We start from the raw sequence: 19,638 nt of genomic DNA on the forward strand, positions 1-19,638 counted from the left end.
GTCCAACCCCCTAAGAGAAACTTGTGTGAAAATTTGCCACATAGAATATAGCCTATTGAGCAACCCTCACTCATTCCTACTGATGGTGAATAACCCTCTGGAGGTTTTTAAGCAGAGGTTGTATGGGCATCTGTCATGAGTGCTTTAGTTGAGATTCCTGCATTGCAGGGGGCTGGACTAGATGACCGATAGGATCCCTTCCAACTCTACAATTCTATGATTTTATGTGGCTCTTCGAAACTCCAAGAGCCTTCCTCTAAAAATCAAAATCACAGTCAATTATACAGTCGTCGTAATTGTCTACACCACTTTCTAACACTGCATTATTATTAAAATAGACTTATTTCACCTGGGATAAGGAAACAGTTCGTTCCATCAATGTTTTGGTTTTTTTAAATCCAGGATCACTTTCTGCAAGGACGTTCATAGTTTTCTTGCCAATGAACTCCAAAGCATCAAGGCCACCAGTTAAGACGCTCTTGCCCTGCATGAAACAGAGAAGAAATAATCTTATTTATGGACACCTTAAACACAATTATACGTAAGTAAGCAAATCCCATTAATTTTAACGGCTTTTGCTCCTAAATAAGTTTGCTTTGTGTTCCAAACACCTTTTAAGTATGTAGCTATAAAGCTATATAGGAACACTGAATCCGCAGCTCATAACTGCTCAGCCCTCTGCTTTTTCTCCCCTTGCAAATAGCAGGATTTATGACTTCATTAGTCATCTCTCATATTGAATATGGATTCCAGGTGAAAAAGTACCAGCTAAACACATTAAGTTAATTAAAAGAAAAGCATTCTGTGGAATAAAATAGAACAAGGGAGCACTAACACAGGCATGAAAAAATTATTAATATAATTTTTGTTTTAGGCAGCGGCTCGTTTTTTGTTCTTCGGTGAGAAGATCAGTAATGGAAAATAAACTTATTTGAAAGACAGCTTGCTTTCCATGACTGATCATCCCTTTCAATGCACAGGGGAGCTTTGGCCATTTTATTGGGTGACATCTCAGCTCACGTGAGACAATAGTGAGACCCATCAGAGCTGACTAATGTTTCAGTTGAACAGAGGGTACACCCTAGAACCTTTCCCCCTTCCTGAGAATCCTCTGCCATGATGTGGTGAGGCTGCATGGCAGAAAACATGACGTGGAAAGAAATTCCCTGAAGGCAAAATGTGTTAGGGAAAGCAGTGGGGAGTAAATATAGGCATTTTAAATTTCCATCTTTAAATAACGTATTTTTCACCCTATAGGACGCACTTAGTTTTTTTGGGGGGGAATAAAGAAAAAAAATTATTCCCCCCCCCTCCCAGCTGCGGCTTCAGCGCGCCAGGCAGCAGGCTGCTATTCGCAGCCTAGGGAGCCCTGCAGGAACTCCCACGGGCTCCCCAGGCTTGCTGATAGCTTCCTGAAGCCTGGAGAGCGAGAGGGGTTGGTGTGCACGACCCCTCTCGCTCTCCAAGCTTCACCGAAAGCCTGCATTTGCCCCATAGGATGCACACAGATTTCCCCTTCATTTTTGGAGGGGAAAAAGTGCGTCCTATAGGGCGAAAAATACAGTAATATTCACTGGATCACACAAGGTTCTGCAAGATATCTCCAAAGCAAGCAAGCAAACAAACAAACAAACAAATCCATAGCATTTGAGAGGGACGAGGCAACGCATGCCATCTTTGATTTTGACGGATTGGCAGCACTAAGCGTTTGGTCTGTTCACACAGAGCCAGCCTTTGTTTGGCCAATTCTGCAAGCAAGCAGACTTTGTATAATAAATTGCTTGCACTGCCCTAAGGCTGTCTTTGTTTGAGGCCGAGATGATCAATCCCATGCCTTGCATACATATAGCCTGACAAGGTGTTATAGAAACATCTGCATTATTCACAGATATGACAGCTTCTATTGCTATCAATATGGTTTGGGAGTTTGTGAATCTCTGAAGCATTTATAACACATAGTCAGTCAAAACAAAGCTCTAGCATCTGCTACTTTGGATAAGAGACTCAGATCAGGCTGAGTCCAGCTGCTTTTGGCTTTGGATATGAAACTCCAAAGTCGTCCGCAGGGTAGATTAGGGAGCTTGAATTGTCCCACAAGGGGGGGGGGGAGAACTGCCTAACAGGATTTTTTTTTGCTTTGAAGTTGGCATATCCTGCCCATAAAGCCCATGGTGTTATATTTTTTAAAATAAAAAAACAAGCAGGAAGAGTCAATTACTAGGCACGCAGATTCTCAAGGCTGTACATGCCACTTTTTGGTGAGCTGCCCATTCTATCCCTGAAGATATTAAGAGATACTTGGAATAGATTGGATTTTCATTAGGGTACGACAATCATTCATGCCATCATGGTATGCTAGGTTTCCAGGAACTTAAAATTTTCTGCCAAGTTCTCACTTATAAAATCATGCTACAAACCCTTATGAGAAAAGCTGTCTTACATTGAAATGGTATCAGCTCTTTTAGGATATAAATAAATTCTACTTCAAATCTTTCCTTCTCCATCACAGTATTTTTTTTTAAAGAGAGAGACTGGGTGGCATAATTGGAAGATGACAAGTAATAAGAAGAAGATCATATTCTGAACTCTTGACACAAAGAACATTGCTCAGCATCATCATTCCACAATAGGGTACCAGTCTATGGTTGAATCAAAATATTTCCCTCCAAATACCTGAACTCTGGATGCAGAGTGGGAAAGATCTCAATACTGAAACCAAACACAATGCAAATTACAGCAGCTTAATGTTTTGCTAGTGTTATGCCCTACGTACACATGTGAGGTATAAGAAATAAATACATTATAGGTTGGATCCAGCTAAGATCTACTCAAGAGTAATTAATGGACCTAATCTAGCTATGGCTGTTCATTTCAGCAGATCTCCTCCGAGCAGGACTAGAATCGGCTACAATTCTATATTTGCCAAAGGCAATCCAATCCAATCCAAAAGAATTATCTCCAAAACATATACTGAAAAACATATTAAATTGTGAGTTTTGCAGGTAACGCTTTTGGACAGAATTTTAAAATACTGGATCACTTTGAAAAATATATTGTATACAGTGGTGCCTCGCAAGACGAAATTAATTCATTCCGCAAGTCTCTTCGTCTTGCGAGTTTTTCGTCTTGCGAAGCACGGTTTCCCATAGGAATGCATTGAAAATCAATTAATGTGTTCCTAGGGAAACCGCCTTCAGACCAGGTCCGGGGACAGTCTGTCCCCCGACCTCTTCTGAAGGCTGGGGGGGGGGGGGAGACAAGGGCTTTTCTTCCCACTGCCAGCCTTCAGAAGGCTGTTCTGAAGGCTGGCGGTGGGAAGAAAAGCCCTTCTTCCCACCTCCCGCCCCACAGGCTCCGGGGACAGGAGGGCTTTGCTGCCGACCACCAGCATTTTAAAAGCCCCTGCTGTCCCGGGGCGATTTTAAAATGCTGGCGGGCGGGAGCGAAGCCTCCACTGTCCCAGGGAGATTTTAAAATGCTGGGGGTTCGCTGCCGACCCCCAGCATTTTAAAATCTCCCCGGGACAGCAGAGATTTCTTTTTTTAAAATGCTGGGGGTCGGGAGCGAAGCGTTTGCTGCCGACCCCCAGCATTTTAAAATCTCCCCGGGACAGCAGAGAAGTCTCTGCTGTCCCGGGAAGGCAGGCGGGGGGGGGGGGAGCAAAGACTTTTGCCCCCCACCGGCCTTCAGAAGAGGTCCAGGACCTCTTCTGAAGGCCGGCTGTGGGCGAAAGTCTTTGCTCCCGACCGCCAGCAATTTAAAACAGGTCCCCGGAGATTTCCCTATGGGCTTTCGTCTTGCGAAGCAAGCCCATAGGGAAATTCGTCTTGCGAAGCGCCTCCAAAACAGAAAACCCTTTCGTCTTGCGGGTTTTCCGTCTTGCGAGGCATTCGTCTTGCGGGGTACCACTGTATATCATACTTTTTCCATAGTGTGTTTTCTTGGGCTTCCTTAATTGTAGCTTTCAAAAAACACACACACACACAAAAACACACCTTTCTATAACAAGTACACTCCTTTCCCCTCTTTTTGTAACTAGAATTGCTTACGGTGTTCTGTACGGCACTACTGATGGTTGAAAACATTCCACGTGATGCAGAAGGAGATGAAGGCAAAGGTATGTTCTCTGAAGAGCTGTCTTGTGTGGTCTCGTCTATGTCTTCAAGAAAGAAGAAGAAAGGCCAAATGAAAACAATGCCGGTATGTGACCTCAAACTTCAAGTTTGTACTAGGTTAAAACAATAGTATTGTGTTCCTATTAATAATATTTTGCCAAGGCAAGGTATGTTTATCACCTGGGATGGGGCTTTCTGCTGGGTCAGAAGGATGTACATCTTCTGACGTTCCTGGGACATGAATTCTGAGAGTGGCTGCTTTTTCCTTAACTGCTGTTAGCCCATGGCCTGCAATGACACAAATACTTCATACACAGCAGTTCTGCAAAATGAGCTAAATAACCCAGTTACATGCCGTGAATTTCATTCCGGTGGTCCATAACCTTTCCCAGTCCTCAAACATAATGTTATACCCAATATCCTGCGCCCATTTTATCATGGCTGATTTGACAGTCTCATCCTGAGTGTTCCATTTAAGCAGCAAGTTATACATTCTCGAAAGTACCTTAGTCTTTGGTTCAAGCAGTTCTGTCTCCAGTTTCGATTTTTCCACCTGGAATCCTATTTTTCAAAGTGTTGGTGTTGACCTTTGAAGCCCTAACGGCCTTGGCCCTATATACCTGAAGAAGCATCTCCACCTCCATCATTCAGCCTGGACACTGAGGTCCAGCCCCGATAGTCTTCTGATGGTTCCCTCACTGCGAGCTGTGAAACTACAGGGAACCAGCAAGAGGGGCTGCTCGGTGGTGGCGCCCGCTCTGTGGAATACTCTCATATCAGATGTCAAACAGATAAACAACTAGTTGACTTTTAGAAGACAAGCGAAGGCAGCCCTGTTCAGAGAAGTTTTTAACGGTGGATGCTTTATTGTGTTTTTAATGTTTTGTTGGCAACCGTCCAGAGTGGTTGGGGCAACCCAGTCAGGTGGGCAGCATGTAAATACTAAAACTTGTTGTTGTTGTCATGCTGGTATAGAATTATTCCTGTTTGGCCAGTCATACATATAGATAGAAGAACATAAATCAATGCTAGGATTTCTTGCGGGCACAATACATCCAAATGTCAGCACTTTTCAAGCAACTTAAGAATACTTACTCGCAAGTAAACTGAGTAAATACACACGGGATCGTGTTGCCCACTGCATTGTCTTTAACTGGAGAGCGTTAAGTTTGACTTCGCTAGTTCACTCCCTTTATTGCTATCAACAAGATGTGGTTAATTGAGTGGAGTTTATAAATCAAAATATAAGTAAGCATTTTATGAGGAACTGCCATGGTGGTAAAATAGATTGTTATTGGTTTGGAACAAACTATTTATATTTTTACGCTTCAGCGAAATCCAATTAGAACAAGATGCAATAAAGGGCTAGGAATATGGATGAGAAGAAAGGTTCCGGTAATGCTTCAAGGTTTTGCGATCACTAGCGAAAATACTCATGAGATGTACCAATGAATTCAATAATAACTATCCACCAAACATCATTCCATTACATAAGATATTGCAACATTATAAAACAGAACTGCTGAGAAATTGCACCTAAGGGTAAAAACATATATTGGGGTGGGGGGATGATGACTCAAAGGAGCCAAACTGAGAAGTCAGTTTAGAAGCAGAATTTCACCTTGCTGGCTGCTTGAAAGAAACATGTTTACCAATTTGCTTTACACTATGCTAGGCAGGGGTTTAGCTCAGATACTAGGCTCACTTACAAGTTGGTCCCACCTCGAATCATAGTGCCACATTCTGCCAGCAAAATACTTTTTAAAACTCCCACTGGCATTAATGGAGAATCCCAAATGTCTGTGCAGGAGCAGCCAATCAGAGCACTTGGAGGAATATAGAAGCCTCAGCAAGGATGCTTAACAAAGGTTTGCAAACTGCTGCTGGTTGTGTTTTAACTGTGAAGACATCCGAACCATTGTCAGAGGGAAGCTCTGGAAATTGTGGCTATCATGGGTTACTTGCTGTCCTCCTAAACTGGACCATGAGGTGCTTCATGTGCTGGAGGAAGTATGGATTAGTTCCATCATAATCATAGCATCCTTGTAGCTAGGAACTGACAATCTCTTATTTGCATGGGTACTAATGGAGTATCGCCATCACTGCCATTGTGATACACTGGCACCAGAAAGTCAATCTACAATGGGGCTGGGTGTTATGCACTGAAACCATGATGCCTGGCAGGCAAGCATTTTTGGTCTGCTCACAAGAATGTGACTGAAAGTGCCTCTTCTGGCTTGCTTCTCCCAGTCAAACAAAGCAATTACAAGATTTTTGAAAGTATTAATTTTGGTAGCTATGTTACTAGTTTACAAAGGAGAGTAAAACTTTTTTTTAAATCTTAACCATAGCACCTCCATGGTCCATCTTAAGCTACAACACACCTAGATGGCAGTTGCTATGCTGCTGGTTAGCAGACTATGCAGTCCACCTTAGACCAGGTTGCAACCCTTCAATGGGTCATGATTCACCAATCGAAGACCAAATATTTAGATGGCAAGTACATTAGATCACCAACGGAGCAACCCAGTGCTTCAGGTTTCTATGTTTAAAAGACAATGCTTGCCTCACACAGCAATCCTAAATGTCTGTGTTGCAGAATTTATGAGAGCTGCAGTTTTCCTACGTGCTAGTATAATGTCATGCTTCATGACGACTAGTGGGACAGCTCTTGAGTGCTGATGAAGTGCCTAAGTAATTAAATTGTGGAGGCAGAGGCCCACAGTTCAAAACTGCTCTCTAAAAAGAACTCACAAGGTGGCCTTAGGTAAGCCACTGGATGCATTCAGACAATCATTTTTCACCTTAATAAGCCAAGATATAAACTCACATGCAACTGCTGCAGTCCTCTACACAAGTCAGGAAGTCTCAGTAAACTAGTTTCCTTTTGAGTCTGTACTGGAAAACAATATGTAATGGTTTCTGAACAAATTAGGATATGAAGCCTTGACTTAAAGTTGGCTTAATATCCTGGCATGTTTGGAAAACTATAGCAATCCCGAAAGGATTGTGGGTGCCCACCACCGCAACACAGATGTGCGACATCACATGCAAACTTGGCCTACAGCTGATTTTGGGCAATTCCCTCTTCCCACCGCAGCCCATCACTCCTCATCACATGTTCTTCAGACGGGGCCACTGGCCCTCTAGAGACTTTCCTGGAAGCAGGTGAATCCCATTCAGGTTTAGTTCTTCCACTCAATAACCAAGCAATATACTGCTATTTCTGAGGAGTAGTCTTACTAATCCAAGTTATCTTTGCTGTGTACATGAACCTAATTAAGAACCCACCCTCAAAAGATAAAGCAGATTGGATTTCTTTTCTAATGTGCATCACTTCAGAGTCATTGACATTAAATTCTATTTTTAATTTAACTGTCTTGTCTCAGGTGTTATGAAAACCGTTTGGATTCCCTCAGAATCTATTTTAATCATCTAGAAATTGCTTTGAATCATTAACAAACATCACCATTTCAATATTCACTTCCTCTAGGTCTTTGGGTTGGCTTCCTGGGGATTTAATTACTTCAGATTAACTTCAGCAAATTCATAAACATTTGTGTTGCTTGTACTGACCCGCTTTCTGAGCTTCATTTAATTCTGAACCCACCAACTAATTTCATATTCCTCACATTCCAATATTCTTAAGTATACTTTGAAGAGATAATCTAATAGCAATTTCAATTACTCATTTCCTCAGGGATGTACCTTTTCAGATTCTGACAACATATTACAAGTAAATCAATATCTAATAGAAGCACAAATCCTTAATTGATTGCAACACTGGTTTGTGTGTGTGTGTGTGTGTGAGAGAGAGAGAGAGAGAGAGAGAGAGAGCGCAAATGTATGTGTATACAGTGGTGCCTCACAAGACGAAATTAATCCGTTCCGCGAGTCTCTTCGTCTTGCGGTTTTTTCGTCTTGTGAAGCATGGCTATTAGCGGCTTAGCGGCTATTAACGGCTTAGTGGCTTTAAGAAAAAGGAAACGAACTCGCAAGAACTCGCAAGACGTTTCATCTTGCGAAGCAAGCCCATAGGGAAATTCGTCTTGCGGAACGACTCAAAAAACGGAAAACTCTTTCGTCTTGCGAGGCATTCGTCTTGCGAGGCACCACTGTATATGAACTCCCACATTACTGATATAAATCCTGGATTTCCTATATAATATACCATAGCCTGAAATACGTTATTACGTTTCATGGCAACAAGAGAAAACCATAAAATATGTTTTAAAACACAGCTTCTTTTTTCATGGCTATTCTTCTTCCACAAGACTTTCCAGAGAGAACAATGTCTCTCCCACGCAGCCCACTCCACCCATTACTTTCTGTTACTGCAGTTCTCTTGTTCCTTAGCTATTTTCTTTTAAAAATCCATGCATGCTCTCATTTTCAAGAAAATCTATGTACCAATAACTTTACTAATCATTCATTTTTTCTGGCACCTCAACATTTTTTAAAGCATGAAACAATATATTAGGATTTTTGCCTGCTTTTCTGATGAGAAAGATTAATTTGTTGGGTTTATAATAAAGGTTGTTAACCAGAGGACAATAATAAGATGAATACAAATCTTGCTTGAAAATACTGAAGATGAAATTGCTTCTCAGTTGAAAAAGAAAAGAAATTCTTAAAATAAAAAATAACCTGATTGAAAGAGAAACGGGGCATTGCAATATCAATTTTGAACAAGCATTTCAGTTTTACCTTGAAGAAATTTAATCCTTTTAAGAATTACTTTAAATCTGATTGATCGCGCATAGCTGCAAATACAGTTCTTCTAGGACATGGAGTTTTAACAAATAAAGCAAGATGCAGCAAATATTTGTCATGCTTGAGTGGGCAAGCAGCAATCTGGTGGTAAAATGATTACTAAGTAATAGGGACAAGGAACAGAACTGAAACTCTATTGCCTGTTCTAGTGGATGTGCTTTGATTATTACTGCTGAATCATGGAGAGAATCTGTCACAAAACCATTTGGATTTAAATCCACATACTTTATACTTTAACTGGTTTATGGACCAAGCTGTGAGGGGGCGAGTTTAACTCTAGCATATGGCTATGGCACCACTTCTCTTATGTGGCAGAGTAAACCAGATTTTGCAGGCCACACAAGATGAATACTGCAACAGAATAATTGTAAGGTAACAGTGATATTTGATTCCCTGGGATGGGGAAGCCCGATCCACTTTCTGTCTCTCAGGGGGGAACTGAGGCCTCAAGAGATGACTTGATGAGCCATCAAAGATCAAGAACTGCAGACAGAGTTTTCATATCCCATATAGCATGTACAAATACTATGTTTTCGTGCACTCTGGTTTCTGTCACGGTGTTCTGTTGCGCCAGAAGCAGTTTAGTCATGCTGGCCACATGACCCGGAAAGCTGTCTGTGGACAAACGCCGGCTCCCTCAGCCTGAAAGTGAGATAAGCACCACAACCTCATCATCGCCTTTGACTGGACTTAACCGTCCAGGGGTCCTTTACCTTTTTACCTTTACCTTACAAACACAATGCTTTTTAATACAGAGTTCACACATTTCAGATGAGAAGCACCAAGCAATCAACCACCATATAATATGCCTTATTGGCCTATGTACATACACACAAGAATCAGCCTATATTTGATGGAACTATTCCTCTTGCCATCCTTTTAGGGCCAAACCAAGCATTAATTACAACATAGCTGAGTCTAGTTTTGGCCCAGTGACATATTTTTCCTCATAAAGGATCTTTGGGGAAAGGGTGACTTGCAATAGAGGGATGGCATGGAAGGGAGTAATTAGCTCATTTCCTGGCAACATATTTCCTTTGAAAGCTTTTCCCATGAATTTTTCCTAGCCCTGTGTTTATTTGCAAACACGGGTCTGAATCTCTGCAGAAAGAAAAGTGGCTGGGAGAGCAGGGGTTTCAGGGGAAACATGCTAACAAGAAGTCTTAAGGAGTTGCCAGACTGATGTTATATTCATCTCGGTTATCATTTTTACTTTGTCCCAAAAAGGAAGGGGGAGAAGTGTATTACAGTACCTGCTGATGTCAAAGGCTCATTTATACCTTTTAGATATCAAATCAATTACTTTAAAATATTTTATATATTCATGGTTTGGATACTTAACAACTGTAGCAGAAGCTGTTGAAAGCAGAGATTTGCCCCATGATCCCCAGGTTGTCCATCCACTCCCTTTAGGAGAAGAATCCATGTCCTGCAGAAATATATGTTAAGGATACTGTCAGCACAATTTGTATTTTTCCAATATAGATACTTCTATTTTTAGAAAAAGAATAATGGGGGTGATATGTCCCCACTCACCTTAATTAGGCTGCTTCACACATGATGCTAGGCTAGAGACAGAAATAAACCAGTTTGAGGGTTTTCTAATGGCAGGATAAGCAGTGACAGACAACCTTCACCAAAGGACCACTTGCCTGCCATTAACATTTACCTCCAGAATGTACAGCTGCAGAAGCGTGTGAGGTATGTAAAGGTAAAGGTAAAGGGACCTCTGACCATTAGGTCTAGTTGTGGCCGACTCTGGGGTTGCGGTGCTCATCTCGCTTTATTGGCCGAGGGAGCCGGCGTACAACTTCCGGGTCATGTGGCCAGCATGACTAAGCCACTTCTGGAGAACCAGAGCAGTGCCGTTTACCTTCCCACCAGAGTGGTACCTATTTATCTACTTGCACTTTGACGTGCTTTTGAGCTGCTAGGTTGGCAGGAGCAGGGACTGAGCAACGGGAGCTCACACCGTCACAGGGATTCGAACAGCCGACCTTCTGATCGGCAAGTCCTAGACTCTGTGGTTTAACCCACAGCGCCAGCCGCGTCCCTTGTGAGGTATGTAGTAAGGCATATATTCTGTTGACATAGCATGTTGGTGAGGCTCAACAGGCCTGGCTCATGCTCTTCAGCAGCTACAAGCGATGCTGAACACATTCCTTAGTATCCCCTGCAGCGCACAGGGGTTCTAAGCAAATCAAAATAGAAGGGGTACTGTGAATTCGGAAGCGTAACTGCACCAGAGTATTAAGGAAGCTAAAAATCCTAGAGCGCTTTTAGATCTTTTCCCACATTTTAAGTATGCCAGCCTTAACAGGGACCAGGTGCTTTGGCTGAAACAAAACTGGAATGCTGGGTGGCAGGTGGGAAGGGAAGTTATTTAGATGTATGATTCTCACTGTCAGATGGAGTGAATGAATAATCTCCTCTTGCAGGCTTTGGTTTATATCCCTTTCACCTGAAATCAATCAAGCATCTTTTCAGCTTACACGAAGAATTAGCTGAATGCAATCTGATTGAAAATTGATTAAATTCTGCTGACTGGAGAAAAAGCAGCTATTGCTGCTATAGTTTTATTATTTATTATAGGCACACAAGAAATAATGATGTTGCTGCCAGTTCTATGCTTCCATCTACAGACATACTCTTAACTTTTGTGAAACTTTAGCACCAAGGAAAGTTCAATCATACATATCATACATGAAGTTTAGCTTTTCCCTTTCAGCTTTTGACCATTCTGGGCTCTCAGTGTAGTGTACATTGCTTATTCTTGGTTTGCCAGAGGCAAGCTAGCTATCTTAGGATGTTTTATCTTCCCTTAAAAAATCTGAATTACTGCCTCTGGAATCTCTTACTACAGGCAAGATAGTCTCTAAACATGCTGAAACATGGCAGGAAGGAAGCCAACATGGTTTTGTTCCAGGAGCACAACAGCACTCTGCCTTTGCTGCCCCACCAACTGCTGCTGACTTGGAACGCTGATAACCAAAGACAGAAACTATTGTGCATTCCCAAACATATCTTCACAGAAACCAAAGGCATACAGTAACCCACACTTGGAAGAATGCAAGAATATTATGCAAACACACATTACAGGGACAAAAGCATAGTCTGTTGTTTCTGTTTGAACTGATTTTTATATAATGCCAACCACAGTAATCGATGGCAATGCACATTCCTTTAGCATGCTATATGGGAGTGCACAACTAACAACAGCAGCCAGAAAAAGGGCTGGCAAGGCACATTAAGAAGGATTGGCTACTAGGAGAACAAGGCAACCCCACTTGTGTTACCCTGTTCCTGAAAATGGCAGCCCTGAGTCACTGTCTCCCACCTCTCTCTATAACCAGCAACTGTGTGTATGGTCATCTAGGGACTCTGCATCACTGTTCTAATTATGACACATCTTTGTATACTGCATGAACAAAATAAATAAGAGATTTAAAAAAAATCTTACTGGGCCATTATTTTTGTTCAGTTCTTCAGATCCAGGTTCTGGTTCAAGGCTCACAGATTCACTGCAATCAGTAGGAACATCTGTAGTTATGCCTCCGCTGGAATGTTCCACATTTGAAGGATGCCCTGAAGACATTTGGTCCCCTTCCTGTTCATTGCTAGAGCTTTCAGAATGTTGCCTCTTATCATCTTGTATTTGTTCTGTCTTTTCATTCTGCATTGCTCTCTCAGAAGCTGAAACATTGCTGCCATGTTCCAATATTTTCTCTTGCGTAAACACTTCACTTCCGTCACCTGACATTTTAAAAAGAAAATTCTGCAGGAAAAGAAATCAACATGTTTGTAATACAATGTTGTGAGTATATGAAAACTTAAAAAAAAAAAATCTCCTATTTGAACATATTTGTGTCTCCTCTCATCTAGACCGGGATGAAAGCATGGCTAAGAGGGGCTCAGAAAGATTTGCCTCCAAATTGGCACCAGCTGCAATGCCCCCTTACAACGTGCTTCAGCAGTTTTTGAAGCTTTGCATAAGGTAGAATTCTACTCCTGTGCATTATGTGTGGTGAGGTCAATCCTGCTTGGTCTGGGCACACAACATTGCTGTGAAGGAAAGTCTCTTGTGCACCTGAACCTGCTCAATTTGGCTGAGCTTTGAGGCCCCAAAGTTGGGACTTTAAAGCACCATGCAGATAGCAAGGTGCTGCTAAAATGAAGGTTCCCTCCTTTATTTCAGCAATTGTTTCAATGCAACACCCTTCAAACTACCGTACTTTTCTGTCCATAAGACGCGCCCTATTTTTGGGGAGTCAAATTTAAGAAAATGGGGGGAGATGACACAGAGTTGTTGAGCTTTTTTGGGGGGGATTGTCGAAAATCACTCACCAACACGCGTTGCTAAATCCACCTCCTGTCTGATAGCTGCTGACAGCCGTGGCAGCAACCAATCAAATATTCACCCTATGCACTACCCATGTATAAGACGACCCCCACTTTTTAGCATGATTTTTAAAGAAAAAAACATAGTCTTATACACAGAAAAGTACAGTAATTTTTTTGTTTTAATTTTAAAGCACTTACATGGTGGTGCAAAGGCTTCGACAGCTCTTCTTTTCAAGAACAATTTGCAACTGCTTGGAGCAGCTAGAAGCATGGTGCTTGCTGCACATTGAAACATTTTGAATGGAAGAAGAAGAAAGAAGAAGAAGTGACTCCTTCCTGCATAATAGTATAGAAAAAAATATAGCTGTCCCAATTTACCTAAAGGGCCAGCCATCTTTTATTCCATATACTGTCCTGTAAGGCTGCTGTATTATCATAATAAGGAAAATACAAAGCCACTTGGTAGAATTTGGCTCATTCAATTAAACTGACCTAAAATGTAGAACTCTTTGACATTGCAATGTCTGACTTTTGATTTATTACAGACTTTTTTTTTAGATTTCTTTTACCATCAATATGGTTTGACAGCCCCTAACAGCCACTCACAACATAATAAATTAAAGTTACATAAATATGCTACATATCTTATCATGCACCTGCCCAAGTGGACTTGAGTCCATGAAAGTTTATGCCATAATAAATCCCTTAAGTGTTTAAGGTGCTACAATACTTTTATTTTGTTTAGTTCTTGCAACCCTCTGAAATATCTTATGCCATAACACAAACAGCAAAATAACAAACCAAACTATCTTTACAGGTAATTAGTTCCAACCAGACGTGTGATGGGTAATTGGTTCACATGACTGCTCTATACAGTGTTTGTGTGTGTCCATGTACATGAAACACATTTTACAACAAAGAGACATTTTACAACAGAAAGTGTATGCAGGTAATGCAAACTGAACCCTCCTTCCTGTCCAACTTAGCTTCCCACACTACAAATAACTGGTACCTATTCTAGAAGTGAGCTGTCTTTGGGGGAAAGTGTCAGAAGCCATTCAGCTTCTGCTGTTAAAATGATAAATCCCTTCCCTGTGTTATACATGAATGGGATAGACACATGAATAACAAGCATGGCTGTTCATGTTATGTCTAGTTTGCCGCCCAGTTTACCTTTATGCTATGAACAGGTATAAATTAAACAAGCCTATGCCTGGGATTAGACTGACATCTGCTGAGAGCGAACGCCTTAACGCAGTGTTCTTCAATACTTAATCCACACTTCAAAAGGAATGGCCGATTCACACATTACAAGAAAGAAGCGTGCATTTTACAGACATGCACACGTGGCAGGGAGCACAGGTCAGTCACCAGTGCCTTGTTGTGCATACACACACACAAACACCTTTTACATCAGTGGATACAGACTCATCAAATTGTAGAGTTGGAAAGGACCCTAAGGGCCATCTAGTCTAACCCCTTGCAATGCAGGAAGCACACTTTTCTACCTCTCATGGGCACAGCCAGGATTTATTTTAGTGGAGGGATAGGAAGCCAGGATGGTGTGGGAGCAGGACACCCTGTCACCTGTCTAGCAGATCTGGAAGGAACTGCCTCCGCAACAGTTGTTTTAAATTACTTTATTTGGACCCCAAATGCTCAGGAAAAAAATCTTCCTACAATTTCTACTTTCAGTTATGTATTTTTATTTATTTACTTGATGGGAAGGCGACAGCCCCACTGCCCTCTTGCCCGTTCCCCTTTTGTGTGCGCACAGCATCTATTTTCCCAGGGAGGCGCCACCGAAAGGCGTCCTCGGGATGGCACACAGGGTCTGCCTTCCTTAAAACAAACCGATTTGCAAGCAGTTCTCGCGAATCGCTTTAGGGGAAGCCTCCCACGCCTCCATCCATCCAACGGTTGCTGCCCTTTGGAGATGTCTCCCCTAAGTGGGCCCATATAAACTTGTGGCTGGAGACGACAGTGAGCCCCCCGTACCCACCCTTCCCCTTCCCCGGGACAAAGGCTTGAGTTATGGTTGCGGCGAGTTTCACTGCTCCCGCTTGCAAACTTCTCGCAGGCAGAAGATTACGCCGGGCTCTTCCTCGCCCATCAATACTGAACACCATCGCCAAGGGAAAGGAAGGAAACTTTTCGGCGCGAGTAGCGCTTCAAAAGTCCCCTAGTCGCCGAGGGGAGCAAAAGACAAGGAGGAGAAGCCGCGTCGCCCCTTACCGCTGAGCCGCTGCCTGCTTGGCGCACCCCGGGCGCCTTCCGCTCTCCGCCCGGCCACGTCGGCACAGGCCGGGAGAGGGAGAGGAGCCGAGGGGCGGGAGCGGAGGGCCGGGCCGGGGGGCAGAGCTTTCTCCGGCCTGGTCCTCCCACCGCCAGGCTTGCGGCTCTTCCGGAGGAGCAGGGCGGCGCGACACGAAGCGGTTACCGCCTGCCGGCAGGCTCGGATTTTACCCTGCTCGGAAAAGGGAGGGAAGCCCGGACTATGCCCTCTGGCGCGAGGAACGGAGCAGGCAGAGAAAGCTGCCCGCTGGCGTCTCAGTTTGGAGGCAATTCCCAAACTTTTCGCTTCTTTCCCTACTCTGCCTTCTTCCAAACGGCAACAAGGCTCGCTGTGAAGCTCTGGACAGCTTTTGGCTATGTCCTCCAACATTTCTCAGATGAAAACAGGGACTTCCTATTCCATCATCATCATCGTTATTATTTATACCCCACCCATCTGACCGGGTTGCCCCAGCCACTCTGGGCGACTTCCAACAGATATAAAAACGTAACAAAACATTAATTTTTTTTTAAAAAAAACTTGCCTATAGAAAAAGATGCCTTCTAAAGTTTGTTTAGTTTATTTATCTCATTGGCTCCACGGTCACATAATTCCATACCCTTCAACATTTCTCCGATGAAAATAGGGACGTCCTAAGGAAAAGCGGGACATTCCCGGATCAAATCAGAAACTGGGATGCAGAGGTTTTCTAGACAAATAGGTGCCAGCACTCATCAGTTGTTACAGTAAGTGCCACACTTTTTAACAACAACAACAATTTATTATTTATACCCCGCCCATCTGGCTGGGTTTCCCCAGCTACTCTGGGCGGCTTCCAACAAAACACCCAAATACAATAACCTATTAAACATTAAAAGTTTCCCTAAACAGGGCTGCCTTCAGATGTCTTCTAGAAGTTTGGTAGTTATTTTTCTCTTTGACATCTAGTGGGAGGGCGTTCCACAGGGTGGGTGCCACTACCGAGAAGGCCCTCTGCCTGGTTCCCTGTAAGAGCTGCTGGTACTGCGTACTCTTGACTACCCCCTGAAAAAAAAAGAAAGGACTGCTGGGACAGCTTTTGTAAATTTGGAGCTGTCCCTGGAAAATAGGGACCTTTGGAGGGTCTGTTGGCGACAGTGCAGGGATGGTGGGGTGAGGGGGTATATTTTCAGCATCTCATATGGCACTGCCCTAAGAATGTTTCTTCAATAAGTGAATTCCTCGTAAGTTTTGAGGGGCTTGGGCTTTAGTCCTATATCTGCATACCTCATGGGACTTGCCACAGAGTGGACTGCTGGCCAGAGATATTTTGGCACCTGTAGCAGACCTCCAAATGGCACCTCCCTCTTCTCCAGGGAAGAAGGGGTGAGGGAAGATCTACATCAGGAATGAGGGGGGAATAATGATCTGCATCAGGATCTGCTGTCCCTGTGGATCCTGTTGCTTGAGGTGGTGGCCTCACCTTGCCTCATGGGTGGACTGGTGCTAGCTGAGTATAAGGATTGCACAGTGATTCTCCACCTCCTGCCCTGCGTGGTTCTGTATAACTGATCACTTTTGATTTCTTGAGATACTTAAATGTTTAGAAATGGGGTTTTAGAGATGGGAGGTGCACATTTACTCCCTTGAAAAGTACATTGCATTCAAGGAGGAAAGTTGATGACCGAAGCTTTTTACTCCTTCCTCTTCTATGTGGCTTTGTACTTAATCTGACTTTTACCCAAATCACTTAGAAAAGTGAAAGATGAGTGGTGCTTCCCACCTCCGTATCTTGAGTGGGGGATGTCAGGGGACAGGAGAAAGAAGTGACTCAAAGGGATGATGTCCATGGAACTCAGAAATCCAGATGTATCATGGTTGTAAAATGCTTTGTGACTCCTGCCTCAGCTTAAATTCTCCAGCTCCCTCCAAAATACTATAAGGTTAGCTATCAGGGTCTGAGCCAGGCCATTCCTCTTCCTCTTCCCTGCTCCCGCTTTCCTTTTTAACTGATGCTCAGCCGCCTTCATCTTCTGTGTCTCTTCCCCAGAACCATACTCATTTTGTTTGTTTGTTTTTTTAATTCACAGTCTAATATTTTCTTTCTCCAAAGCTGGGGAATAAGAAGCCCTTAATTGTCTGTGGTGGTGGCCCCATTTCACTGTCCTACTGATCACAGGACCACCCTATTTAGTGTTGGGAGAAGTGGGGGAATGCCCCAAAATGTTGCAGTGAACTGCGGGATAGCTACGTGACGGTCCTGTTCAGGACTCCAGCCAGCATCAGGAACATTGCAGTACTACTGGTTCAGGTTTAACAGGGGGTGTAAGAAGACTTTTATTTATTTATTTATTTATTATTCACTCCTGAAATCTTCCATGGACAATTTACAAGTGCTCCACAGTTAATATTGTTAATACTAATTTAATATAACTAACCACCACCTTGTCCTATAATTAACCAAATAGCACCACCTTTGGGTCTTAGGGAAGAATAAATCCAGTTTATGTTTGTTACAAAATGAAGCACTTTTCCTGATTATAAACAGTGTTAGGTCAGGACATCACAGGTCTTGGACTAGGGTCTCAGGCCAAAACACCCAGATGGCCTGCTGTTGGCACCACCAGGGCAGCTCATAGGCACAAGGAGCTCCCAGCGTGATCTCTCTTGCACTGCAGGAATGCTGCTGTAATGGTGAAATACTACTATGACTCTGTCAGCCCAGCAAAACCAAGTGACCTAAGAAACAAATAGGAACTTGGTTTATCCTACAGAACCTAACCCAGCTGGAAAACACTTGGAGTGTCACACTTTCAACTTCTTCCTTTAGCTATAATTAATTTTCAAGGGAGGAAAAGGTAACTATGCTCACCACCTTATGCTCAAGAGGGCACTGTGTGTGTGTGTGTGTGTGCTTAAAGGCTTTGTGGACACCAGGAGAAGACCTCAGCGCAGCCATTGTACCCATGGGTGTCATATTGGCGACTTGTATTTTTTATGTAAATAATCTCATAATCATGTTTACATACCCATTCTTTATCAAACATGTTAACACCCATGCTTTCCTTTCTTTTCCATTGATTTTTTTACTTATAATTCCAAATTGCCATTTTTTCAATAGAGATGTAAAACATTTCTGTGCATTTTACTGTCTTCTGTTAATTGCAGACTAATTCCAACCTAGTAAGATGTGATATTGTTATATTTCTGTACATTTGAAGAACCTAGTGCCTTTCAAATACAGAAAAAGTGATGGGTGATATCATCGTTATCACCATCTATTAATTTATACATTTCCTTTTACATGTGTGTCTTAATGTGATTTACAAACATACCATCAAACAGCTAAAAATAGTTTGGAAAATAACTACTAAGGATAGGTTTAAAAACAATACAGAATGAACAGCTAAGGCAAATAACTTTTCGTACTCCTGAAAAAGCTTGTTGAAACAAAAATGTCTTCCATCATTTTCAGAAAGTAACGCTAGGGAGGGGTTGTCATATCTCAGATGCAATGCTGTTCTACAAAATGGGCAGCCATGCTGAAAACCCTGTTCTGAGTTGCTATTGAGAGGACCTCTCGTATTTTAGAAATTCTCCTGCAAATCAGTGACCTGCTGGGTCTATAAGGGATAAGGGCAGTATCTCAAGTAACTTAGTCCCAAACTCTATAGGGTCATGCATGTTAGTATTATGAGTTTGTGAATGCCTTGACTCCCCTAAATTACTGGGTCTAGTGAGTGTTGGAGTTTAAGTAATGCTTAGATTATTAAGATGGGCTGGTAGAGGCTGAATTTAGCAGTGTCAAAATACAGACCAAACCAGTTTTTCCATGCCCATGAAGTTGCCTAGGAGAAGAGCCATCAAGAAGAACAAAATGAAGGTAATGAGCTATTAACAAAGCGAATACTATATACTGGACAGCTGAGAGATAGTTAGCAGAGAAAAAGCAGAATGGAGTTTTTAGGATTGCAGTTGCCTGGGTTGTGAGCTAGAGAGAAAAAGTGTCAGTCTGTTAAACACAGCAAGCTAAGCAGAGGGACAAAGAGCCACATTTTATTTCTTTTTGAATCCAAGACTGCAGCAATGGGAGGAACAAGACCCTCTTGGAGTGTAATGCTTTGAACCTGCCAATCATAGGGTCAGGTTGTATAG

At 42.7% G+C, this 19,638-nt stretch overlaps 1 protein-coding gene across 5 annotated transcripts in view; it reads right to left on the reverse strand.

The window, feature by feature from the left end:
* Positions 1-19,638, reverse strand: part of FAM114A1 (family with sequence similarity 114 member A1) — a 50,848-nt gene that overhangs the window by 16,840 nt on the left and 14,370 nt on the right. For 3 of the 5 annotated variants that reach the window (XM_082238182.1, XM_082238181.1, XM_082238180.1), the window contains exons 3-7: positions 12,349-12,663; positions 10,230-10,317; positions 4,296-4,403; positions 4,050-4,159; positions 350-484 (exon numbers count right to left, since the gene is read on the reverse strand). In XM_082238182.1, coding sequence (XP_082094308.1) covers positions 350-484; positions 4,050-4,159; positions 4,296-4,403; positions 10,230-10,317; positions 12,349-12,663 — 756 coding nt within the window. Of the gene's footprint in view, positions 1-349; positions 485-4,049; positions 4,160-4,295; positions 4,404-10,229; positions 10,318-12,348; positions 12,664-13,427; positions 13,534-15,464; positions 15,592-19,638 lie in introns of those variants that run through there. The other 2 variants (XM_082238184.1, XM_082238183.1) reach the window with 2 other exon arrangements.

This window comes from Podarcis vaucheri, assembly GCF_965113315.1.
Source record: "Podarcis vaucheri genome assembly, chromosome: 9".
NCBI classification, from domain to species: Eukaryota; Metazoa; Chordata; class Lepidosauria; order Squamata; family Lacertidae; genus Podarcis; species Podarcis vaucheri.